At 41.5% G+C, this 27,335-nt stretch overlaps 1 protein-coding gene and 1 pseudogene across 1 annotated transcript; one reads left to right on the top strand and one right to left on the bottom strand.

Annotated features, from left to right (window-relative positions):
* Positions 1-49: 49 nt before the first annotated feature.
* On the bottom strand, positions 50-25,082 carry LOC129824038 (dual specificity testis-specific protein kinase 2-like). Its single transcript, XM_055883318.1, has 11 exons — positions 24,611-25,082; positions 22,340-22,650; positions 17,199-17,320; positions 15,463-15,511; positions 12,533-12,679; positions 12,117-12,199; positions 5,992-6,076; positions 5,772-5,855; positions 5,446-5,532; positions 5,139-5,277; positions 50-3,917 (listed from the first exon to the last, which is right to left on the bottom strand). The coding sequence occupies exons 2-11, from the start codon at positions 22,565-22,567 to the stop codon at positions 2,959-2,961; spliced, it is 1,983 nt and encodes a 660-aa protein (XP_055739293.1). The 5' UTR covers positions 22,568-22,650; positions 24,611-25,082; the 3' UTR covers positions 50-2,958.
* Positions 25,083-25,460: 378 nt separating this feature from the next.
* On the top strand, positions 25,461-27,055 carry LOC129824041 (transmembrane protein 53-like; annotated as a pseudogene).
* The last annotated feature ends 280 nt before the right edge of the window (positions 27,056-27,335 follow it).

The raw sequence follows: 27,335 nt of genomic DNA, 5'->3' as shown, positions 1-27,335 counted from the left end.
TTTCTGATGAGTAAAGTATGACTACGTTTATAGAGTCACCGAAAGAAGCAAAAGTTAAACATTTATTTAAGCGATTGGGAACATGTTCCTTAAACAATGTACAACTCAAACCAGATTTGGATTAAAACAAGCTTTTGCTAATACATGTTCATAAATCAGCCAAGACTGGGGGGGAATAACAAAATAAAGAATTCAAACAATAAATATCACAACATTGCATCCAGACAAACAGCATACAAAGCATTAAGACTCAAATTGATCTTTTTATAAATATCAAAATAGATCCTCTATGCAAAACAATCCTGACACAGTTTACATTTATTGCATAAAAATGTAGTGATAAACAAGAGAAGGTTAACGCATTAACATTGTTCTTTTCAAGTGCAATTTCCTATTAAAGTAGTTACTGCCTGGAGTATTTCAGTATATTAAAACAGGTGCCAAGGGAGTCATGAACCAAAGCACGAGTGAGAGCCATCCACACCCAACTAGTGCTGTTTGCACAGCTTATACCCAACAGAGCTGCTGACCAAAATAGGACCCACTGACAAAAGTGTGGTGGATCACACATTCAAGCCACACTTGAAATATTCAACACATTCCTCTACATAGCTATACATTTTTCATGATGGAGGACAGACATACCAGTTAAAACAAAAAATGTGATACTTTGGTAGATTCTGAATGTTTCTCTCTAAACAATCCTTAAACATTTTCACACCAACATATAGACCTGCCAAACATTTCAAAATGTTAAAGGTACGTACAAACGATCACATTTCCAGTGAGAGTGTACATTTAAACAAACTATTGTTTTACTGGTAAGTTCACTGTTTAAGTAAGTGCTCTAATGTACATTTTTATTAGTCTCCATAAGAAACCTCAGTAGTCTGGTAAACCACTCATTAACTAGCCCTTTAATAAAAATGGTAAGGATCTATTCCCTACAAGGGATCTCAATGTTGGGAAGGCAGTGAGTATGCTGTTTTCCCATTCAGACCACAACCCTTTCTCCATGTTAAGAGTGTTAGATGCCTTACTTTCATATCATGTACAGTTGAAGTCATAAGTTTACATACACTTAGGTTGGAGTAATTAAAACTTGTTTTTCAACCGCTCCACAAATGTTTTGTTAACAAACTATAGTTTTGGCAAGTCGGTTAGGACATCTACTTTGTGCATGACACAAGTCATTTTTCCAACAATTGTCTACAGACAGATTATTTAACTCCCACTATCACAATTCCAGTGGGTCAGAAGTTTACATACACTAAGTTGACTGTGCGTTTAAACAGCTTGGAAATTCCAGAAAATTCCATGGCTTTAGAAGCTTCTGATAGCCTAATTGACAACATTTGAGTCAATTGTAGGTGTACCTGTGGATGTATTTCAAGGCCTACCTTCAAACTCAGTGCCTCTTTGCTTGACATCATTGGACAATCAAAAGAAATCAGCCAAGACCTCAGAAAAGAAAATGGTAGACCTCCAGTAGTCTGGTTCATCCTTGGAGCAATTTCCAAACGCCTGAAGCTATCACGTTCATCTGTACAAACAATAGTACGCAAGTATAAACACCATGGGCCCACGCAGCCGTCATACCGCTCAGGAAGGAGACGCTGTCTGTCTCCTAGAGATGAACGTACTTTGATGCGAAAAGTGCAAATCAATCCCAGAACCTTGTGAAGATGCTGGAGAAAACAGTTACAAAAGTATATATATCCACAGTAAAACGAGTCCTATATCGACAACCTGAAAGGCCGCTCAGCAAGGAAGAAGACACTGCTCCAAAACCTCCATAAAAAAGCCAGACTACGGTTTGCAACTGCACATGGAGACAAAGATCGCACTTTTTGGAGAAATGTCCTCTGGTCTGATGAAACAAAAATATAACTGTTTGCCCATAATGACCATCGTTATATTAGGAGGAAAACGGGGGATGCTTGCAAGCCGAAGAACACCATCCCAACCGTGAAGCACGGGGTGGCAGCATCATGTTGTGGGGTGCTTTGCTGCAGGAGGGCCTGGTGCACTCACAAAATAGATGGCACCACGATGACAGAAAATTGTGGATATATTGAAGCAACATCTCAAGACATCAGCCAGGAAGTTAAAGCTTGGTCGCAAATGGGTTTCCAAATGGACAATGACCCCAAGCATACTTCCAAAGTTGTGGCAAAATGGCTTACGGACAACAAAGTCAAGGTATTGAAGTGGCCATCACAAAGCCCTGACCTGAATCCTATAGAAAATTTGTGGGCAGAACTGAAAAAGCATGTGCGAGCAAGGAGGCCTACAACCTGACTCAGTTACACCAGCTCTGTCAGGAGGAATGGGCCAAAATGTACCCAACTTACTGTGGAAAGCTTGTGGAGGGCTACCTGAAACGTTTGACCCAAGTTAAACAATTTAAAGGCAATGCTGCCAAATACTAATTGAGTGCATGTAAACTTTTGACCCACTGGGAATGTGATGAAAAAAATAAAAAGCTGAAATAGATATCTGCTTTTATTCTGACATTTCACATTCTTAAAATAAAGTAGTGATCCTAACTGACCTAAGACAGGGAATTTTTACAAGGATTAAATGTCCGGAATTGTGAAAGACTGAGTTTAAATGTATTTGGCTAAGGTGTATGTAAACATCCGACTTCAACTGTACATGTACTCCCATGCATTTCCCTATGGGGCAGAATATAAATCACAATAAAACATTAAGGAGTAGGCAGTGATTTAAAACCAGCATACACACAAATAACCTCAAGGAATTAGAAGACCCCTGGTTTAGGGACACCTTTAAGAAAAAAAACAAAAACTTTTCAGTATATTAAATAAAAAACAATCTTGAAAAAATTATCTCTATCTGCAAAGCATCGATTAAGATGATCTGAGGGTCTCTCTGAGGAGTGTCTCTCTCAACGCGCCTTTTCTCCATGACCTGTTTTAGTCCTAGATGTCACACTTAAGATGGCATTTCTGTGGAGGCGTGTATGGCCGTACATGGCACCAGTACAATGGGACTCAGATGGCCTCCGTTTGTGGCTGGGCTGAGGGTGACAGTGGAACAGGAGGTCTGTTGCTGCTGCTGCATGCCCTCCTGGTCCTCAGCCTCCATCTCCTCACACATAGACACTACGACCCTACTGTCCTCCACTGGGCCTCCATTCTGGGCCTGTATGGGGTAGAAGAAGTGTTTGTCCTTGTCCTCCACTGGGCTCCCTTGGCTGCTGGAGCAGTCCATAGCCTCTGCACTGTCACTGGGCATGGGAGAGGGAAACCAGCTCTCATCTACTCTGTTCTCCTCCTCTTTCTTTACAGTTTCTTGACCTCCATGGTATGGCGGGATCTCCATCACAGCATATTTCCTGGCCCAGGCGCTGAACACCTTCTGCCTGACCTCTTGGCCCAGCTGGGCCGGGTCACACTTGTAGACAGTGGCAGAGAGGGTACAAGAGGCTGGGGGGCAGGAGCCATCTGAGAGGGCCAGCTGCGGGGAGGCGGGCAGAGAGCGGCACTGCCTGCCAGTGAACCAGGTCTCCTGCCACATGCCTGGGTGGACGGGGGCTCCAGAGTGGGTTTGGGTCCCAGAGGAAAACACGCTGTCCTGGAGAGAGTGCAAGTCGAACATCAGGGAGAACACTGACTTGCTTGGCACGTCAAAGAACTTGATCTTGCCTCCGCACAGGTCCTCACGGGCATTGAAGGGGTTGATCTTGCGGGCCCCTGGCATGGCCCTGGGGCCCGGGTTGTAGTAAGGGTCATGGACATTGACTTTCCTGCCTGGCTTGCGGGAGAAGATGTCTGACTGGCTGCGGGAGAGCCAGATGTTGCGACGAGGACGTGGCGATTTGGGAGGGATCTTGTCGTCCTGCAGACCCAACGAGTTTAACCTCTTAATCCCCTGGACCTTTTCACCTGGACCTGGAGAGAGAGGGAGAGAGAAGCAACAGTCAAACATCTCTTCCTCACAACACATGGGATTGTTATGAAGTGTAAGTTCCCAATGTAAACACCAGGGGGCAATATAAACCAAGAACGACAGTAAAGGCAAGAGAAACAAACAAGGCACAGTCAAATTTTTACACTGAAGTAAATTGCATAGGTGGAAACATATGCAAATCATTTATAAGATATAATGTAGAAATACTAAAATGGACTGTGAAGCCGAAGGTAAACAAACAGTGAAGAGGGAGTGACTGGCCGAGGAAGGATAACTAGCTAAACAAAAGCAAAGTCCAGACCCAATACTCCCATGAACCAAATTAGAAATGAAATAGAATCCAACATACTCTGTGTATACATGGTGGTTCCCACTTAGCAACATTACTGTAGCTTATTCTTTGTTTCACAGAATAGGGTGTTTGAGAAACACTTAAGAGCTTAGAAATGTACGTCATGTGAAATTGTAGTAAGGCAACTTGAACCTGCAAGCAAACACTATCATAACAGTAGAGGAAAGGACTGGGGAAAGTAAATTACTCTTTGGGACAGAGCTGGGAGGGAAAGGACAGCCCTGGCTTGCCACTGGAGCTATTTAGAGTAGGCTTGAGGTACATCCAAAATGGCAGCCTATTCCCTATATAGTGTGAGCCCTGGTCAAAGGTAGTACACTATAAAGGGAATAGGGTGTAATTTGGGAGGCAACCCTAGGGGATACGCAACAGGCAGATTACAATGTGGAGCAGCTACTGGCAGCCTCACTGCTGCTTGGTTTACAGCTTCTTCCTGGTTCCAAGAAACCATTTGTCTGCACTGTGCAGTCTTGACACTGTGCAAAAAACTGGTTGTCAAGTGGTGCAGGACTGCAGGTGAACACATGGCAGTCAGGGGGAGTTGCCGCTATGAAAACCAATAATGTCAGGCGAGGTTTTAATGCCTGTACAATTGCAACACTAGATCACAGACTTGGAGATTCAAAATCATGTGTAATGGACATTGAAGGGAAAGTGGTAACTGAGGGGCATATTTACACTGTTGTAACTGTTTTAGGGAGTTCATCTGGTGGTGATGTTTATGGTTTTGATAATGCTAATTTTATGCTATCCTCATAAAATTCAACTCGAGAATGAATAAAACAGTCCCACTGCCTTGGCATTCAGGCTTCTGAAGGGGCTTTAAATATGAGGTGATTGGAGACATCACCTTTGGGGATGGTCTTCTTGTCATTTTCCCCACTGAGGGGGATCCTCTCTCGTCCAGACTCCTCTGCCTTCAGCCGACACAGGATCTCCTCCAGCCTTTTGACGAGCTCAGGGAATGAGGGCCGCAGCTTGGGGTCCATCTGGAGAGAGTGGATAGAGTAGCCAGGTCAAACAAGATAAGGGGGTACTACTAAATCAGATTCATTCTAATCAGATTATGTTACTAGTTTCTATTCCACACAATCAAATACACATTTTGGAAACAGTCGTGTGTTTTGGAATAATTAAGAGATTGAGGGCCGACTCACGTTGCAGCAGTTGAAGGCCAGCTGTAGGAAGTCATGAGGACAGTCTCCTACCATGTGCTGGAAGGCATGATAATCCAGGCCAAAGTTCTATCAGGGAGGGAGTAGGGGGAGAGGTCAGACAGGAAATCCATACTTTGGGATGTTATCCATGTTCATCTATTTTTGGCATCTAACCCAACATATTGAAAGAGCTGTGCTCTTCTAAACCACCCCTGGTGCCAACATCATGTCAACTAGACCAGACATGAGTGTAATGAGTGTTAGTCTTATGTAATGTCAGGATGTATCAAGGTGATAGAGGACAGAGGAAACGGAGCAATCCTCACTTCAGTGCGAGGAAGGTAATCGGGGTCAGCCTGTATTCGGGCGATGAGCTCACAGAGGACAATACCGTAGGAGAAGACATCCGCCTGGAAATAGAAGAAAACAGAGACACAGACATTTAAGATGAGTTCTTAGCTTGGGTGGGTTGATGTGTAGGAGACAAGTGGTCCAGTTTAGTTCATGGAGAGGTCAAGGTTTAGAGTTCAGAAGTCAGGGACCTACCTTCTCATTGTAGGGTTCATCTCTCAGCACCTCGGGAGCCATCCAGAAGGGAGAGCCCACCACCGCCAGCTTCTCCCCCTCACCACTGCAGGCACAACACAAGTACAGAAAGAAAGACATTAGACTGGAGGTTATGTCTTTTGGGTTAGAGAATAATGCAATTAATTACTTCATTCAATTTGACCATTTTTATCACAACAATTAGCAGACAAACCAAACATTTGATGTTCCTTCTCCATGACTGTTTTGAGGAACAAGTTTATTCATGATCAGGTATAGTGCCTTGCAATTTTCTTTCCAGACCCCTTTGGAATTCTTCACATTTTATTGTGTTACAAAGCAGGATTAAAATTGATTTAACTGTAATTTATTGACAACAATCCAGACAAAATATTCAGTAACGTCAAAGTGGAAGAAAAAAATATTTTGTTTTTTAAAGAAATAAAAATGTAATAACTAAAATATAGTCGTTGCATAAGTATTCAGCTCCCTAAGTCCATACATGTTAGAGTCACCTTTGGCAGCAATTACAGCTAAGAGTCTTCTTGGGTAAGTCTCCAAGAGATTTGCACACCTTGATTGTGCAATATTTGCCTATTATTCTTTTCAGAATTCTTCAAGCTCTGTCATGATGTTGGGGATCATGCTTAGCCAGCAATTTTCAAGTCTTGGCTTGCCATAGTATTTCAAGCTGATTTAAGTCAATACTGTTACTTGGCCACTTAGGAACCGTCACTGTCTTCTTGGTAAGCAACTCCAGTGTCGATTTGGTCTTTGGTCGTAAGTTATTGTCCTGCTGAAAGGTGAATTCCTCTCCCAGTCTCTGGTGTAAAGCAGACTGAAGCAGGTTTTCCTCTAGGATGTTTCCAGTGCTTAGCCCTATCCAGTTTCTTTTAATCCTGAAAAACTCCCCAGTATTTTCCGATGTCAAGAATACCCATACCATGATGCAGCAACCACAATGCTTGAAAATAAAGAAGCAGTTACTCAGTGATGTGTTGATTTGCCCCAAACATAAGGCTTTGCATTTAAGCCAGAAAGTGTATTCCTTTGCCATGTGTTTTTGCATTATTACTTTATTGCCTAGTTGCATACAAGATGCAGGTTTTGGAATATTTGTATTCTTTTCACTCTGTCATTATTGTGGAGTCACTACAATGTTGATCCATCCTCAGTTCTCTCTCATCACAGCCAATGAACTCTAGCCATTTTAAAATCATCAAAATGGCCTCACATGCTGAGTAGACCGGGCGTGCGAATGCGTCCACGTGCATATTGATTTTGTCCAGCCAGACGCGATCAGGACGCGCAGGTTGAAATATCAAAATGAACTCTGAACCACCTATATTCATTTGGGGACAGGTCAAAACGCATGAAACATTCATGGCCATTTAGCTAGCTAGCTTGCTGTTGCTGGCTAATTTGTCCAGGGATATAAACATTGGGTTATTATTTTACCTGAAATGCACAAGGTCCTCTACTCCGATAATTAATCCACAGATAAAAGGGTAAACCTAGTTCGTTTCTAGTAATCTCTCCTCCTTCAGTCTTCTTCTTTGGATTTTATATGTCGGTTAGCAACCAACTTTAAGGTGCATTGCCACCTTAATGCAGACGAGCAGTTTGGATGAAATGATTGAATAACATGTATGTGTAAATATATTTTGCAACGCTTGTGCAAGTAACGCGAGCTGTGTGGTCAGCATGTCATGGTAACATCCCTAAGCAGTTTCATTCCTGTACTGCAGCTCAGAATGATGACTATCTTTGATCTGTCTAGGTGGTTTAATACATAAATGCACAGCTTAGAGAGAGTCAATGTCTGATTTGTTATTGTTACCCATCTACCAATCACTGCCCTTCTTTATAAGGATTTTGAAATAATCTGTGTTTGAAATGCAATACTTGACTGAGGGACCTTACAGATGTATGTATGGGGAACAGAGGAAGGGGTAGTCCATTTTTTTAATGTCAACCCCTATTATTTCACACAGAGTTAGTCTAGGATTTCTTGGGGGGTGATTTGTTAAGCCAAATTTTACTCTTAACTAATTTAGGCTTGCCTAAACCAAGGGGCTGAATACTTATAGAAAGGCTATATTGTAGTTGTTTAATTTTGTATTAATAATTAATCCACTTTGACAGAGAATTGTGTATATTGTTGAGTAACAATTGACATATAAATACATTTTAATCATCCTACTTTGTAACAATAAAATGTGAAGAAATCCAAGGGGTCTGAATACTTTTGCAAGGCATATGTAATAAGTCCTAGCCAGAAGAGAGCGGGGCCTTCTTAACCTGCTCTGGTATTATTAGCCTAGCGCTCCAGTTTATTCCTGACCTGAACAGTACTTCATGTTCCTTCCTAATCAAATGGCCCCCTCCTACTGGCACTTGTCCATCCCTTTACCACATTAATTTCGTACAGAAAGATTTAACTGGACTGACTCAAAGGAGCAAATATGATTTTTCAAAAATATATAATATACACATAGAAATTGAAGTCGGAAGTCAGAAGTTTACATACACTTAGGTTGGAGTCATTAAAACTCGTTTTTCAACCACTCCACAAATTTCTTGTTAACAAACTATAGTTTTGGCAAGTCGGTTAGGACATCTACTTTGTGCATGACAAGTACTTTTTCCAACAATTGTTTACAGACAGATTATTTCACTGTATCACAATTCCACTGGGTCAGAAGATTACATACACTAAATTGACTGCCTTTAAACAGCTTGGAAAATTCCAGAAAATTATGTCATGGCTTTAGAAGCTTCTGATAAGCTAATTGACAATTTGAGTCGATTGGAAGTGTACCTGTGGATGTATTTCAAGGGCTACCTTCAAACTCAGTGCCTCTTTGCTTGATATCATGGGAAAGATCTAAATAAAATGTGCCAGGACCTCAGAAAAAAAACTGTAGACCTCCACAAGTCTGGTTAATCCTTGGAGCAATTTCCAAATGCCTGAAGGTACCACGTTCATCTGTACAAACAATAGTACACAAGTATAAACAGCATGGAACCACGCAGCCTTCATACCGCTCAGGAAGGAGAAGCGTTCTGTCTCCTAGAGATGAACGTACTTTGATGCGAAAAGTGCAAATCAATCCCAGAACAACAGCAAAGGACCTTGTAAAGATGCTGGAGGAAACCGGTACAAAAGTATCTATATCCACAGTAAAACGAGTCCTATATCGACATAACCTGAAAGGCCGCTCAGCAAGGAAAAAGCCACTGCTCCAAACTCGCCATAAAAAAGCCAGACTACGGTTTGCAACTGCACATGGGGACAAAGATCGCACTTTTTGGAGAAATTTCCTCTGGTCTGATGAAACAAAAATATAACTGCTTGCCCATAATGACCATCGTTATGTTTGGAGGAAAACGGGGGATGCTTGCAAGCCGAAGAACACCATCCCGACCGTGAAGCACGGGGGTGGTAGCATCATGTTGTGGGGGTGCTTTGCTGCAGGAGGGACTGGTACACTTCAGAAAATAGATGGCATCATGTGGAAAATTATGTGGATATATTGATGCAACATCAAGACAGTCAGGAAGTTAAAGCTTGGTTGCAAATGGGTCTTCCAAATGGACAATGACCCCAAGCATGCTTCCAAAGTTGTGGCAAAATGGCTAAAGGACAATAAAGGCAAGGTATTGGAGTGTCCATCACAAAGCCCTGACGTCAGTCCTATAGAACATTTGTGGGCAGGACTGCAAAAGCGTGTGCGAGCAAGGAGGCCTACAAACCTGACTCAGTTACACCAACTTTGTCAGGAGGAATGGGTCAAAATTCACCCAGTTTATTGTGGGAAGCTTGTGGAAGGCTACCCGAAACGTTTGACCCAAGTTAAACAGTTTAAAGGCAATGACCCACTGGGAATGTGATGAAAGAAATAAAAGCTGAAATAAATAATTCTCTCTACTAATATTCTGACATTTCACATTCTTAAAATAAAGTGGTGATCCTAACTGACCTAAGACAGGGAGTTCTTAATATAATTAAAATGTCAGGAATTGTGAAAAACTGAGTTGAAATGTATTTGGCCAAGGTGTGTGTAAACTCCCGACTTCAACTGTGTGTGATTTACAGTGGGGCAAAAAAGAATTTAGTCAGCCACCAATCGTGCAAGTTCTCCCACTTAAAAAGATGAGAGAGGCCTGTAATTTTCATCATAGGTACACTTCAACTGAGGGGAAAAAAATCCAGAAAATTACATTGTAGGATTTTTTATGAATTTATTTGCAAATTATGGTGGAAAATAAGTATTTGGTCACCTACAAACAAGCAAGATTTCTGTCTCTCACAATACTTTTTTGCCCCACTGTATGTATGTATGTATGTATGTATGTATGTATGTATGTATGTATGTATGTATGTATGTATGTATGTATGTATGTATGTATGTATGTATGTATGTATGTATGTATGTATGTATGTATGTATGTATGTATGTATGTATGTATGTATGTATGTATGTATGTATGTATGTATGTATGTATGTATGTATGTATGTATGTATGTATGTATGTATGTATGTATGTATGTATGTATGTATGTATGTATGTATGTATGTATGTATGTATGTATGTATGTATGTATGTATGTATGTATGTATGTATGTATGTATGTATGTATGTATGTATGTATGTATGTATGTATGTATGTATGTATGTATGTATGTATGTATGTATGTATGTATGTATGTATGTATGTATGTATGTATGTATGTATGTATGTATGTATGTATGTATGTATGTATGTATGTATGTATGTATGTATGTATGTATGTATGTATGTATGTATGTATGTATGTATGTATGTATGTATGTATGTATGTATGTATGTATGTATGTATGTATGTATGTATGTATGTATGTATGTATGTATGTATGTATGTATGTATGTATGTATGTATGTATGTATGTATGTATGTATGTATGTATGTATGTATGTATGTATGTATGTATGTATGTATGTATGTATGTATGTATGTATGTATGTATGTATGTATGTATGTATGTATGTATGTATGTATGTATGTATGTATGTATGTATGTATGTATGTATGTATGTATGTATGTATGTATGTATGTATGTATGTATGTATGTATGTATGTATGTATGTATGTATGTATGTATGTATGTATGTATGTATGTATGTATGTATGTATGTATGTATGTATGTATGTATGTATGTATGTATGTATGTATGTATGTATGTATGTATGTGTATGTATGTATGTATGTATGTATGTATGTATGTATGTATGTATGTATGTATGTATGTATGTATGTATGTATGTATGTATGTATGTATGTATGTATGTATGTATGTATGTATGTATGTATGTATGTATGTATGTATGTATGTATGTATGTATGTATGTATGTATGTATGTATGTATGTATGTATGTATGTATGTATGTATGTATGTATGTATGTATGTATGTATGTATGTATGTATGTATGTATGTATGTATGTACGTATGTATGTACGTATGTACGTGTACATATACATTGTTGCCCTCCTACGGCCTCCTCCACGTCTCCTGATATACTGGCCTGTCTCCTGGTAGCGCCTCCATGCTCTGGACACTACGCTGACAGACACAGCAAACCTTTTTGCCACAGCTCGCATTGATGTGCCATCCTAGATGAACTGCACTACCTGAGCCACTTGTGTGGGTTGTAGACTCCGTCTCATGCTACCACTAGAGTGAGAGCACCGCCAGCATTCAAAAGTGACCAAAACATCAGCCAGGAAGCATAGGAACTGAGAAGTGGTGTGTGGTCACCACCTGCAGAACCACTCCTTTATTGGGGGTGTCTTGCTAATTGCCTATAATTTCCACCTTTTGTCTATTCCATTTGCACAACAGCATGTGAAATGTATTGTCAATCAGTGTTGCTTCCTAAGTGGACAGTTTGATTTCACAGAAGTGTGATTGACTTGGAGTTACATTGTGTTGTTTAAGTGTTCCCTTTATTTTTTTGAGCAGTGTATATATATATATATATTATATATATATTTTTTTTAACTTTGGGATTCAATTTGAGTCTTGATCATGTCATGATCATGTTTGATAAATAAGTGTTTCCGTGGAAATGACTTACTCTTGGTTGGGAATCTTCTCAGCAAGACCAAAGTCCCCTACCACTGCCGTGTAGACATTCTCCTCAGACTTGATCAGGCAGTTCTGAGGATAAACAGTGAGCATACATTCCATCATTAGCTTCCATCAAAGCTCAAGAAGCCGATTTAGCCAGATAATCACATCTTACAATAACATATGTACTCTGCAGAAAACCAGTTTCCAACTCCCAAGGTTTGAAGAACAGAAATGGAAGCGTGTGTTGCTGTATATAAAGGCTGACTAGATCGATGATTCTTATCTCGGTTGTAGAAAGGAGACACAGGTGCATCTGAAATTGCAACCTATTCCCTACATAGTGCACTACTTTTCTGGTGCACTATGTAGGGAATAGGTTTCCATTTTGGACGCATACATCCACAGTTAACAGCCACCCACTTTGGAGGTTAGGTCCCGGTGGAAAATGCCTTTGGAGTGCAGGTAGCCCAGGCCATTGGCAATCTCACAGGCCAGCTTGAGCCTGGTAGCCCAGCTCAGAGGCTTGTCGCTGTCCAACAGCTGCTCCAGATTCCCACCGTTGATGTACTGCAGAAAGGTCGAGAGAGAAAGCACAATGCTCCCATTATTAAAATTAGGCTTCAGTACACATTACGAGTAGGCCTAAATGCACATTATCTCGAATTCAATTCCCATATATAGGCCTACTGTGTGTACCCTATATAAAAAGGTAGAGATAAGGTACTGAACTATAAGTCAAGTCATTGTTACAGCATCCTGTCGGTCATTTGGGGCTACTCTACACACCACTCCATTCCATTCCGAAAGACAGGTCAAAGAACTCAATTGAGTTACTCTGAGAGCTCTAAACATAGCATCAATCTAATGCCAGGCACATTTGGGGACAGTGACAGACACACAGACAGGACTGTGTGCAGGGAAAGCAAAGTGAAGTGGGAATCTGCTAGAAAGTAGCTCTCTCTTTTATGTTGTGCATGTCAGCTTTAATCATGACAGGCTTGGCTGTCCCATATACAGAACTACTATGTGACAATTAATTACAGAGAGAAATGAAAGTTGACAAGAGTAACGAAAAGTGTAAGACAGATTGACTGACCTCATTTCTCTGGGCCTCCCCAGTGGTTCTAGACTGTTGTGTTTTCTTGGCAAACTGTCACAATGACTTCATTGATGGCTTAGGAAAGTTAACATTACTCAAAAGTGTCTGTGTTCACACAGCTGGAACTGTAAATATCACAATATATGAACACAGCCTATACCTTAATGGGATTAGTGAGCAGAATTGGGTCTGCCCAAAGTGAAGAGGTTACAACGTCACTCACTTTTGACTTGTGCTTCAGTCTACCTTTGTTCAGGTAGAATTTTTGAAGTAGGCCTGATAATAGGTCAACCTAGACAATATACTGTCCAGGTAGGCCTATAGTTTACCACAGGACATGCATGCGATACCAGTGAAACAAATTGTTGGATATGCATGTCCATGAGTCTAAGCTTAGGCACTAAAAGCCCCCCACGCTGTAAGGCTCTCTACACTACCTCCTCTGTCTTCCCTCCCCCTGCCCTGCAGACCATTCCCAAACCCAGACGCAGGAGAGGATTACGTCAGCTTTACCTTACAAATTCCTCTGTAGCCCCCCTGCATCTGTCGTCTGCATGCCTAATGCTCCACTAGGAGCCTCCCCTAAATGGGTGAAGCCCATACAAATCTTGCTGCCAGTCGGTCAGTGTGGATATGATCCACTCCATGCATCCAGTAGGTTTATAGACGAGACTCTCCAGATCAGAGGAATGAGCGAAGCAGCGTAAGCCAAAGCTAGGCACACAGGGAGACCCAATTTAGGTTATAAGGCCACATCACCTCACCTCCATCCCAAACCCTGACACTGTCACCCAGAGAAGGGAGTGTGAGGCCATTGACACGTGATCACAGATCAGAGACAGCAGGAGCAGTGGACAATAGGAGAGGAGGGGCAAAACCCAGGAAGTTGAAATGTCTTAACATGATAGAGTAACAAATCTACACGAATGCTATTCTTAGAACTTCTCAACTGATATTATTGACCAGCTGAGGAAACTTTCCTCAAACTAAAGAAAAGCCGGGGAACTATGGGGAGAAAAAAGCTAAGAAAGATAGAAAGAAAATGGGAATTTCATTGTCTCGTGACCACTGCAAACATCTTCAAATAATGTTGTAATCCCCAAGTGGGTCATGGATTACCCAGATTATAATGCTCCTAATCGGTATTTGCCTAATGTGTAGGCTATATCTATCAAGCAGTGGGAAAGCAGTGCAGAGGTTACTGTGCCAACCCAACGGGCCCAAGGAGCTTTATACGGAGGAGTGATCGTATCTAAGCCTGTGGCTGCACAGTAACTTGACTCTTCATTTCCTACCATGGAGGTCCGTCAGGCCCATCGCTAAATTCAGGATCCAGTCAGAGTAAACATCACTGGTAGCTAGCAGCTAGTTCTGATAACACAGCAGTAGCTACAAAACATAACCACATGATGCAGTGTTTTCAGTATACACAGCCTGTGGCTTTAGGCTGCTGACATCAAAGCCCAAGAGACTGGGGGTGGGGTGAGCAGAACCGATAAACTGCGAGAGCGGCATCAGAGACCTTTCCCTCTCTCCCTCCCTATTCATCTCCATGGATCCACATATTGGATAACTTCCTACTATCGCTCACTTGACACGAGTGCTTGGGTGAATGTGATGTGGCAGACAGTCGTAAAGCTTTTTCCCTAACTAATCAACGCTAATCATTAGCAACAAGAGAGCATGGACACACACACGGGTTAAAAATAAGATGAGCTTGAAAACAAACCTTAGCCCTAATGGAACCCATCCCCTGGCTGCTCATTGAGAACATCAACACACACAGCTTTATTTGTGCACATGTAAACTGTGCCTTCAGGTGAACACAAGGTTCTTTCAATTACAGGTCCCTGTACTGGGTGATGTATCAATGTTCACCTGAGAAAGACCCCTGGGCACACAGTCAAACACCTTTTCATTATATTCACACTGCTAGGTCACCTTTTAGAGGGTTCTACTTGTATGAGACTTACTCATGTAATATAACATCAAACTGACTGTCCTGCAACATGACTCAGAGAGGAATATGACAGTATTAGCTACATTAAAAGTAAAACACATCTCGGGCTATACTGATGCTTGAGGACCCATCACGTTTCTAGAATCACATTCCATTATCGAGTGGACAGAAAACAGAGTGTCTCAACGTTCCAATCTGAAACGTGACAGCCAGCGACACAGTCAGCCTACACCCGAGATACCCATCTATAGGAGGCTCTAAGACACAAAGGAGAACAGCGGTTCCTCTTACCTCAGTCAGAGCATGGAGCTGGCCTTCCTGAACACACACACCCATGAACCTAGAGGAAGACAAAACAAAGAAAAAAAGATTGGTCATGTTTCCATGTAACTACCACAGTGATACATGTGGTGGAGACATATTTCCTGTTGTGCTTCTCTCACGTTGCCAATTTCTTTTTGAATCTTGATCTATATTGACATGACTAAGCTATGGGGGTCCAGAATAAAACATTTGAGTGGGCCTAATAAATATATATATATATGTCTGTGTTTACACAGGCAGCCAATTGCAATCTTTTTTAAAAACTAATTTGTCTTTGGACCAATCAGATCAGGTCTGAAAAAGATCTGATGTGATTGGTCAAAAGACCAATTAGTGGAAAAAATATCTGACTTGGGCTGCCTGTGTAAATGCAGCCTCGGTAGTACAAAATGTCAATCTGGCCGAAGGACAACATAGTCCTTTTGAGAGAAAAATTACAATGCTCTTGGTGTGGAAATGGTTAAATATTTCTGCACTGGTGGGCTGCAAGACAAGACCAAACAAGAGGTGCAAACAAGAATGTCATTTTCAGGGGGAAAAACAAGGTTCACTCTCTTGACCTGCATTCAATCTCTTTTTCCTCTCTTTTGAGGTACTGCTTACAAATCTTAACAGGCCGGAGTCACAGTCAAGTCTATTTTTTCTAAATTACACAAATTGCCTGTATCAATATCCTAACACGCGGGCCAGGCCGTATGCACAGCGAGTGTTGAAGCCGCTAGAGTTATGACCCAATAAACGTGAGACTTTGTGGTCCTCGAAAGGTTCCTCAGACAAAGACCACCCTCATGCTCGTCTGCCCACCCCCACAGAACTAGCTGCAACAAAGCTGTGATTGTAACACAGCACATACAGGCCCTCTCTCTTTCCCACCCACCACCTACAGCAGAATGTGAGCTCTGTAGAATATCATCCAGTACAGAGACACATCGGATGTTGAGAATGGCAGAAATCACGGAGAAACTTGAACAACCTCAAGGATCATGCAAAGCCTCGGTCAGCCTAATCCATGAGGTTATTACATTCACAGATTAGAAATAGTTCAATATTATTGTCCATGACAACATAGTCATACAATTATGTATCCAAAACAATATGTCCCATCATGATGGGTTTGGTCAAATTTGATGCCCATTTTGCAGGCTCACAACGCTATACGAAAATAAAACAGCCTTGGTGAGAAGTGAAAAAGGAAAGGGCGTGCATGTCAATGAAATCCAAACTCAGGATGTCGTTCTAGAAAATCCATTGTTAATAGGTTTCTGACCTGCTTTCTGCGGAATCAGGGAGATCAAGGTCCCCCAACTGATTCCATTACAAAGGCGAATGTCATTTTGACAAAAAGCTACAGATCCAAGTCTCTTGAAGGATGAAGTGTTAAAAAAATGACTGATATTTAGTCACATTCTAAAAAAAAATATTATTATTTTTTAAAGACAGATTAGGCTAGAAGTCCATAAGAAAATAAGCCTATTTATGAATACGGCACCATAACTCAACTTTACTAGCCCTGTATTTTACCCAATTTTTTATATCCCCTTGAGATATAATTAATTCAACACCATTGCAGAAGGAATTTTATGTTTCTTCAATGGACAGATCGCAATACAAACTATACAAAATATTGATGATGGTGGTGCGCCGAAGAAAAATTATGCCGTATATAGTTAGTGGTAGACATCATTTTGTTTCCTGGAACTCACCGGAGGATATTGGGATGGGACAGTCTGTTCATCAGTTGGACTTCTCTCAGCATGTTGGCTCGATTACTGCTCAGTTTGTTCATCTTCAGAGCCATCACCTGGCCCGACACTCTGTGGCGCACCTGCAACAAACACAACAATCCGGTCATTTAGGCGATATCTAGGAAGTTACACTGAAAATGAACACTTCTCTCTATAACCATACAGCTCCCTTATCAATATTCCCTTCTAATGAGACCACTATTCTCAAAACATGATCAATATTCCAAGATCATGGAGCATGGCTTCCTCTACCCTTGCATTCCAAATCCAGAAACAATAGCAATAGGGAGTCAGCAGGCCTATTTCTACTGTGAACTAGGTCAGTTACTGGACTTCCTTGCAGCATTATCTCTGATGTGATCAAAGATAAGTGGCTGACTGTCATCCACAGTTGTGCACTAGAAAGAACAGTGAACCGAGGCTAAGGAAATGTAGGCTATGCTTTGGTAGAGAATACATAGCCGAACACCTACAACAATACAGAACTCTCTGTATATCCCTAAGCTTAAGTCGGATTGATATGCTTTCTCAGAGGGCCATAACCACAGGAAGTTATGCATTAGGGTGAGAAAATGGTGAGCTTGATCTGCTACTGCTCACTTCCTCCAGCTGAAATATTAAGACATTGAAACCAACAGTCACTAAGAATATACTAAATCGCTCCACTCAGGGCAAAGTCTGCAGGTACAATAATAGATACAATGCATATAAATGGTTATATACTGTGCATGTTATATTTTTCATAATCACTACAACCCCTTTCCTACAGATATGAGTGGTATATCAACACTGTTGGAGAGAGGAGATAAAAGGAAGTTTGAGGTACAGAAAAAGGAAGCAGACCGATCTAGGCCTTATTTATATAGCATTTGGATGAGTCTAGTCTCTCCAGTGACTAATGCTTCTTCAGCCACTCTTGAAGTTCAAGTACAAAGGAGGAGCTAGTCTTCCTCTTCCCTGGAGTAAAGGAGCAGGCAGCAGATGGCCTCCTCTAGACCCCCCCACTCACACTCTTTCCCCAACAGGAGAGAAAAGAGAACAGTCTGGCTCAAACAAAGACCAATGGGCTGCTCCAGCAATGTAGATCTATTGTCCCCTTGCTTAGACAGATATGGAAACCTCATTACACAGTAAATATTTGGGTCCATTAAGCACTTACAGATGCAAGTATTCTATGTCGTCAGTGAGATGACAAATCAAACTGACAAGCAACGAGGGTAAATATCGTTGCACTCATAAAGCCGAAGTCATCACATGAGCCAGAACCATAGTTCCTGTCTGCATTGTATCTCGAGTGGAAAAGACTGGAAACAGCTAGTGATGCACGATATATCGGAATCGGCCGATATTAGCTAAAAATGCCAACATCGGTATCAGCCCGATGTCTAGTTTAACACCCCGATGTGCAAAACCGATGTCAAAGCTGACGTGCATACCTATATAACGTAGGTACATGACGTAATGACGCCATTACGGGGGCGGCAGGGTAGCTTAGTGGTTAGAGCGTTGGACTAGTAACCGAAAGGTTGCAAGTTCAAATCCCCCAGCTGACAAGGTACAAATCTGTCGTTCTGCCCCTGAACAGGCAGTTAACCCACTGTTCCTAGGCCGTCATTGAAAATAAGAATTTGTTCTTAACTGACTTGCCTAGTTAAAAAAATGTAATGTAAAATTTTGCGCAACACAGCATTCCTAACCTAGCCCACAATGTCCGTTGTGTGGATCAAGCAGTCATTTGAAAGAGTAAGAACATTTCAGCAAGACAACTCAAAGGCAAAATCCATTAATGCCAAGATAATGGAATTCATTGCCCTTGACAATCAACCATTCTCTGTCGTGGGCTATGTTGGCTTTCAAGACTGGTCGAGCACCGTTACACACTACCAAGTGCGCTACTTTTCAGATGTTACCCTACCGTAGTTACACAGTAATAGTGTCACTGCTATTAGCTTCACGACTGACATTTGGAACAGCGATATCAGCCCCATGAGCATGCTGAGTCTGACAGCAGTGGGTTGTCGAGGATTTAGAGGATTTCGTACTGGGGAAAGTCACATTGTATGCTCATGAATGTGCTGGTTGTCATACCGCTGCTGCCATTTCAATGCCATTTGAGAACATGTTTGATACTTGGAAACATGAACACACTAGCTAGTTCCATTCGAACAACTGACTCGAGAAGTAAGCTCATCAACTGTGCCTGCAGCAGACGTGATACCCTCGGTCACGGCACTGAAATGCCCGCTCAACAAAACTGCCGACACAGGCTGTGAACAAGCGAGTCGGTGGCATTCTCTCTTTACTGTGTCGCCGCCATGCTCGATGCTATGTACAAGGACCGCTACGTCGATGCAGACAAGAAACAGGGTTTACGTGAAATGTTACAGACACAGCTGGACAAGATGGAAACGGACACAGTGACAGTGCGCACTGAGGAAGAGGGGCCACGGACAGACAGAGCTGAAACTTCACTGCTTTACATTCATGATGAAATCCTGGTTGAGAATGAAACGACTGAACAAATTAACAACGAAACAGCACAGCAAGTAAGTGAAAGAAATAGGCTTTGATTATGTTTTACTGTTAATGGGGACATACGTAAATGCCAATAAAATAACTTTGTCAGTGTGGTGTGTGTGTGTAACCTTTATTTGACTAGGCAAGTCAGTTAAGAACAAATTCTTATTTACAATGATGGCCTACCCCGGACGACGCTGGGCCAATTGTTCACCGCCCTATGGGACTCCCAATCACGGCCAGATGTGATACAGCCTGGATTCGAACCAGGGACTGTAGTGACACCTCTTGCACTGAGATGCAGTGCCTTAGACCGCTGTGTCCATGTGTGTGTTTTAACTATTTAACTGTACTAGAATGCTTAAAAGGCCGGTAAAATGTTAAATATCGGTATCATTTTTTTTTGGCAAGGAAAATATCAGATATCGGTATCGGCCAAAAACGTAATATCGGTGCATCACTAGAAACAGCTGATGCTATAACATTATAATGGCCCCAAGGATCAAACAACAGCGTTTATAACATGGGTGAACGTTCAGGTGAATGGAGGAAGAAATGTATTTAGCATATGTTCAACAAGAGGAATACATGTAGGGTAGCAGGCCATAATCATGTTGAAGTTGGATGGGCATTCCCTCCCTAAAATACATGGTGTAATTACTTCCCCTCAGACAGCCTGGGGCAGGAGCCTACACGCTGCCCTCCCCCCCACCAAGTCAGTGATCGCTACTGTGTGAGTGGTGTGCATTAACCCTTTGAATTCAATGAGCAGTGAAGGAGCGGTCCGGTCCCAAGGCAGACTGCTGTGACCATGCTCGGAGGCAGGCATTAGCCTACACTGTGCCGCATGGCTCCAGACCTAGCAACACCTTCACTTCTTTCAATTTAACTGAGGTTATCATTTACTATTAGATATGTAAACTGCTCAGCATTCTATTTCTGTTCCATCTGCATGTATGACTAAGATGCAGACATGGGACATGGGTGCTGACATTATTGTGGTACTTGTGCAATCAAAAATAGAATACTCAGACTGACTTCAGTAGGTAGGGCTGAATTCTATAGTCTACACCTAATTGCATTGAAAATAAAAATGCAAATAGGCTTAACTTCCAAGAGCGCCGAGGGTGGAGGAAAAGAAAACGGGAGTTACAACAAAAGTGAATGTAGGCAGTTTACTGATGTTTTGAGGTTAGGTTAAGGACTTGACCTATCAGATGTCAACAGCCATCTCTGTGCGAGTATCAACTCTGTCAGGTTGAGTTAGTGTAATTTACGATACAGCACTTACCCGAGAGCCATTGTAGCCTAACTACCAGTCCCATCACTAAACCTCTTCAGAGGGAGCTCTCCGAGTCGTAACCACACCGACATGGAAATATATAAGGGCTTTTCGCACGTCCCAAATCAGTCCATTGTGAGAGAACCGATCAATGTAATAGGGAGAGGCCACATGAGTATCTGCATGCTCTAAGGGCATGTCTGACCTCAATGGGGGCTGGTCCATAACCTAACATCTCTGGGTGGTTTGGAGGAAGGTGCAGGGTTTTCCTATTCTGCACAGAAGTCAATGTATTAGCTAACTGCATTGCGGACCACTAACATGTTTAATTATAGAATGAGGGCTGAACTCAGTGTATGATATCATAGGTTTCTAAGTAATCCGGTGTGTGTCCAAATGACACACCATTGCTTTACAGTAGGGATGGGCAACATTGCGGGGGGTGGGGCCACAAAAAAAATCGGAACTTATCATGAGGAGCTACAATGGCTCACGGGACTGTGTACCCACATCCATACCCACACATGCAGTCAGAGCCAGCCCTAGCCTTTTGGGGGCCCTAAGGGAAATGTTGTTGCAAGGTTTTAGAGTTGATTTCCTGCAATTCTACAAAAATTTCCAATGGGGCAGAGAAAAATGTTTGCAGTTTTTAATATGATATCTGAGAGAGAGTGACTAACAAAATCTATTTGCCCCCCCGGGCAATAATTCAACCGTGATTATGACCACGACTACAAGTTTAGATGGCTGGATAGACTAATTTACCAATCGATTTTTTGTTGAGAAAAACTACTGATGCACAACCAAATCTCAAAATGTCAGCCCAATATTTTTCCACTAATTCATCTTTTGACCAAACACATCAGATCTTTCGACCAATCATGGTCAAAAGGCCAATAAGTTAAAAAAAATATATAAAATGTGTCTGCCTGTAGAAACGCAGCCTACGTACTGTTTGACATTATTTTTTAGGTACAGGATACAATTTAGGACATATAGGTCTCACAGGGTTAAGCTTAGATTCATTTAATGTAGGGATGCCAATCATCTGAGATTTGTTTTGGTACAAAATCTCTTTCTCTGAGCAATTGTATTCATATAAAATAATTTCAATTTTTTTTAGCATACAAGATAGCTTGGTATTTGTGTTCTTTATTTTATAGTCTGTTTTTATCATCTTTATCAAAGGTACCAATCATTTGGGGTGACTGTGTTGATATGAATTAATTAGCTGTCCTCAGACAACAACACCTACCAGCCATAAACCTCTTGCCTTTCAGGTCAAGCATAACAAACTCACCCTGTAGACCTCTGAGAAGAAGCCAGAGCCGATCCACTCGCAAATGAAGTCATCAAGGCGCGTCAGGCAGGAGAAGGCACTGATCAGGGCACGGTAGGATGAGGGGCACACTCTTCCCAGCTGAGACGGGGCCCATTCCCCTCCTCCTCCACCATCCAGGTCATCGAGCCGGTCAGGCCTCATGGAGGGGAAGCCGGCGATGGAGTTGCGCTTGTTCCGATCCATCATTGCCTCTTCACTGTGAACTCTGTGGGGGACTCCTCGATGAAAGTTTCACATTTTCGACAACTCCTTTGCAACTCTTTACAGCCCTAAGGGGAAAGAATCACAAAAATCCTATCACAGCAGGCAGACTGAGAAAATGGTGTGTTTGGGTGGTTTACAGGCTGCAGAAGACCAGCCAGAAAACACAAAAAGATGACAATTTTCAGCTGTTATCCGTAGCATCTCTATGGGAAAAATGGTGATGTATGTACCCCTGAAGTATTGTAACTCATAAGCGTGTGTGGTGTGATCTTATACACATGTCGTTCATTTAAGATGGAATACGTTGTGTTGCCATGAGGGGGATAATGAGCCTAATCTATTTATCACATTCCTCTGACATTTCCTACATTTTCCCCCTCAACAAGACAAAAAAATAAAGACAAAAGCATTACTTTAGATAAGGTCAATCTTCTTAGACACACACGGCAGGGCTCCAACCCCACCTCTCTCAACAAGTTCACAAATAATGTCTCTAATAGGGATTGATTGTCCAATTATATGAGATTAAGCCAAGATAAAGCTAAAGTCCAAGACTGGGATCCAAAACAAACCAGGGAGCCATGAACAGGAACAAAAGGAGACATAAGAACCCCATAGTAATGATCATAGGAAGCAGCCCTTTGATTTAAATTATTCAGGACCCCTGATTTTCTCAGCATGCACAGGTCTTCTGAGTTTACTCAAAGGGCTGGTTGTACTCCCCTTTTCTTGAGTTAGAGACTTCATTAGAGAGGATCTATTAAACTCTGGGAAAATAATTATATTTATTTTTAATTCAGCCTCCTGCGAGATTCCCATCCCCCATCCAATCCCAAACAACTGAAATCAAATCGTCCAAAGTTACTGGACTGGTTCAGGGATCTTTTTGCTGCTTGAGCCGTATCCTTAAAAGGATGTTATCCTCCTCTACTACTAAAAGCATCTTTGCCATTTAGCATTTGTATGACAATGATCAAACACCCACTGCCAAGAATGAGTAAAATAGCCACTTGAAACAGTCAGCTATTCAGAAGCAGAATGAACGTAGAACATATGAGGTAGTTCTTCCATTTCAATTGCTGCTAGGCCTTGTCTGGGTAAAAAAATAAGAAGATGCATTTCCCTTCATTCAAAGCAGAAACAATGTATGTCATTTGAACCCTCCCACATTGTGGCTACTGTATACAGGCAAAGAGGGATTTCTCCAGTCTAAACACTAACTTCCCTCCCTAGCATCTCAGCAGTAGCTACACGTCATAACTGGTGAAAAACAATAAGGCCAGTGTGGACATAATGCATGCTTCCAAAGTGATACATCTAAGACTCAACTATAAGGAACTCCGCAAGGAAAAGTGGAGGAATTTTAACAGAGGAATTGGTACAGAGGGCTGGGCCACTAATAAAAACATATGGGACATCCCTGTGGTCCCCTGAGGCAATGTTTTTTTTTAACCCTATACAGCTGTGTAAATGGGCTACAATAAAAGGTGTATATTGTAAATCATCCTAACAGGAGGGTCAACTGGTTATGAGGAAGTGCAAGATTGATAATCCCCATGAAAAAAGGGATGAGTGGATGAGGGTAGAAAACATAAAGCATTATGTATATGCCTATAAATGAAAATCTTGTTAGGTTTCTGTTGTGAAATAGATAGTCAACGAATTGCATTCACCACATGAGTTATTCTTAGTTTCACTATCTGAGCCCTATCTGTTGTAAATGGCGCGTATTAGGGACGGCAACAGCATACCTGACATTCCTGAGAGTTTAAATAATGGCCCAGCCTTGTTCATAGATGAGGGCCCAATTTCTCCTGATCTGGAATCATCAACCTATAACCTAGCAACTAAGATATCTTGAGCTTGGATACAATATGCTGACCAAATGATTGTCTAGTTAGTTACTAAATGGTCACATTACTGTTAGTTAATTTGAATGGCTGGCTTCGTTAACTAACGAGCTTGCTAAATTAGCTAGCAAACTCGCAGGCTGGCAGCAGTGGCAGAGTTATCAAAAGTTCTTACCTTGCCGTGTGTCATTAAAATGATGAGATGATGGACTCTTCAACAACTTGATGAAACAGGCCAAACTTAGTTCTCTCATTGCAATAATAGCTTGCAGGCTATTTGATATAATCACCATGCACGAGCTAGTAGAGTAACGTTATCTAGCCGGCTAACTTTATTGTGGTTAGTTGGCTAGCTCGCTGGTCTAGCTAGATAACGTTAGCTAGTTTAGTTTGTCAACAGTCCAAGACAAGATGCTAGCTAAAAAACTAGAAGTTATGCAGCCAACGCCGAAGTAACTCTAGCTAACTACACGAAGTATAGTTGACCTTAAACCGTAAACTCACAGTCCCCCTTATGTGGCATTTTGTTTTCTCATTAGTAAGACACAATTGCCGTCTGCCATGGTTAGATATTTCAATATTTTGACAGCTCTGCTGCGCAGTGTTGGTTGGCTCCTGCAACACTCCCACTGAACTGCCCTCCACCGCCTTTTTACGTCCAGATTGACAGCTGAAGCTTCCATTCACGGACGAGCCAGCGACACTGTTTTACTTTAGGGGTGGTGTGTAATGTACAGTATTTTATTATCTACTGTGTTAGCTCGAATATTGATATTAGTGTGAAAGTATATAATAATTTTACCAGCTGTGAATACTAATTTACCTCTACTATGCATTGACTCTAGTCTACAGTTATTTCACATGTCACTCTACTACAACACTAATCACTTAATTTGAAACATCGATTTTGTTCCAATTAAATAAAGTAATAACATAATCAATTGTTATTCCACAGATTGCGTAATGTTGTCAAATAATTCCCATGTTAATATGTCTAATATGGACATTGTCCGCCATCTCATGGAGGAACATGGAACTGAATGTCTCGTGAAGGAAACGCGAACCAATGAACGAACTACAACCCATTGATTTACGCAGCGAGTAGCGACTGGCGGCGAGTAAACCTGCGAAAACGTTAAATTCCAACTAACACATGAGCCAAATGAATCGTATAGCAAAACTGAAAGAGAGATTATAACCGGCTACAGAATGGCAAGTGATGGCGTGGACTACACGATTGTGTTTCCAGATGCAATGGTCTCGGGTTAGCAATTTGTTATCGATAGCCTTGCTAGGCTAGCTAGCTAACGACACGCATCTAGCTATGTTATCTGTCACCTGAGTGTCACCCAGAGCCATGGCATGAGCAATTTAGTCAACGTTGGCCCTGGCATGTTTGTCCATAATTCAGTGACAGCTGAATTGGACAAACTCAAAGGCTGTTTGCTAACTTTAGCTAGCTAAATTAGTTGTCCTTGTTAGGTAGTTAGCTAACTTACTACGTTAATCAGATTACTCTTTTTTTTTTCTTCTTCTCCTTCCAGATAGACACTGGCATGGAACAAAAGAACCAGTTGTCATACTGCTGGTATGGGCTGGATGCAGAGACAAACATCTTGCCAAGTACAGGTCAATTTATAACGAACAGGTTGGAGTTAAACTATTGTGGTGGTTAATGATTCCTGTCATTTTAATAAATTATTAATCTACTTCATTATTAATGTGTGACTTACCTTTTCCGCCTTTTTGTTCCAGGGTTGTGTCACTATTTGCTAACAGGGCCCTTGAAGACAGTATTCATCTCTGAATCTTTTGGCTACAAGGAGCTGAGTAACACTGCCCACAAACTGCTTGAGATACTCTATGATTAAGAGGTGGAAAACAGTCCCATATTTTTCCCATGTGTTCAGCAACGGGGGATTCATGCTTTACCGCTACATTGTTGGGCTCTTGCACAGTCATAAACAGTTCAGCACCCTCTGTATAGTTGGGGCTGTGGTGGACAGTGCCTGTGAGTGGGGCATTACGAGCTCTTACAGCCACTCTGGGACCCAAAATCAATGTGATGTTGAGGTATGTTCTCTTGGCACTGTTTTCTGTAACAGTTTTCCTGCTTGGGGTGGTTCTATACCCTGTGACCAAGTACATCCACAAGAACCACTACGATGCTGCCCGGGAGTGCCCTCCTACCTGGCCACAGCTGTACCTGTACTCCAGAGCTGATCGAGTGATTCTGTACAGTGATGTTGAGCTCATGGTCAAGGCTCTAAAGGAGAAAGGCGTGTCTGTTGAAAGTTTTGACTTCAAAACCCCTGCCCATGTGAGCCACTTCTGTGACTTTCCAGAGGAGTACTCCAAGCGATGCCTGGTTTTCCTGACCAACTGCATGAAGGATTCAGAAGGGACCCAAACAAAAAAGCGATACTTGATTCAGCATTGAAAGCACACTACTGTAGCATTTCTCAAAAGTCTATGTTACTTATGTTTTTGTGATTATACTGTAATGTTACACATGTACACTACCGTTCAAAAGTTTGGGGTCACTTAGAAATGTCCTTGTTTTTTTAAAGAAAAGCACTTTTTTTGAGGGCCATTAAAATAACATAAAACTGATCTGAAACACAGTGTAGACATTGTTAATGTTGTAAATGACTATTGTAGCTGGAAATGGCAAATATTTTATGAAATTTCTATATACTGTTGAAGTTGGAAGTTTATATGCTTCTACACCTGCATTGCTTGCTGTTTGGGGTTTTAGGCTGGGTTTCTGTACAGCACTTTGAGATATTAGCTGATGTACGAAGGGCTATAAAATACATTTGATTTGATTTGAATTTGACATACACTTAGGTTGGAGTCATTAAAACTTGTTTTTCAACCACTCCACAAATTTCTTGTTA

Source organism: Salvelinus fontinalis, chromosome 26, assembly GCF_029448725.1.
Source record: "Salvelinus fontinalis isolate EN_2023a chromosome 26, ASM2944872v1, whole genome shotgun sequence".
Classification (NCBI taxonomy): Eukaryota; Metazoa; Chordata; class Actinopteri; order Salmoniformes; family Salmonidae; genus Salvelinus; species Salvelinus fontinalis.
The sequence above is the reverse complement of the archived record's forward strand: the minus strand, read 5'-3'. Positions and strand labels throughout refer to the sequence as shown.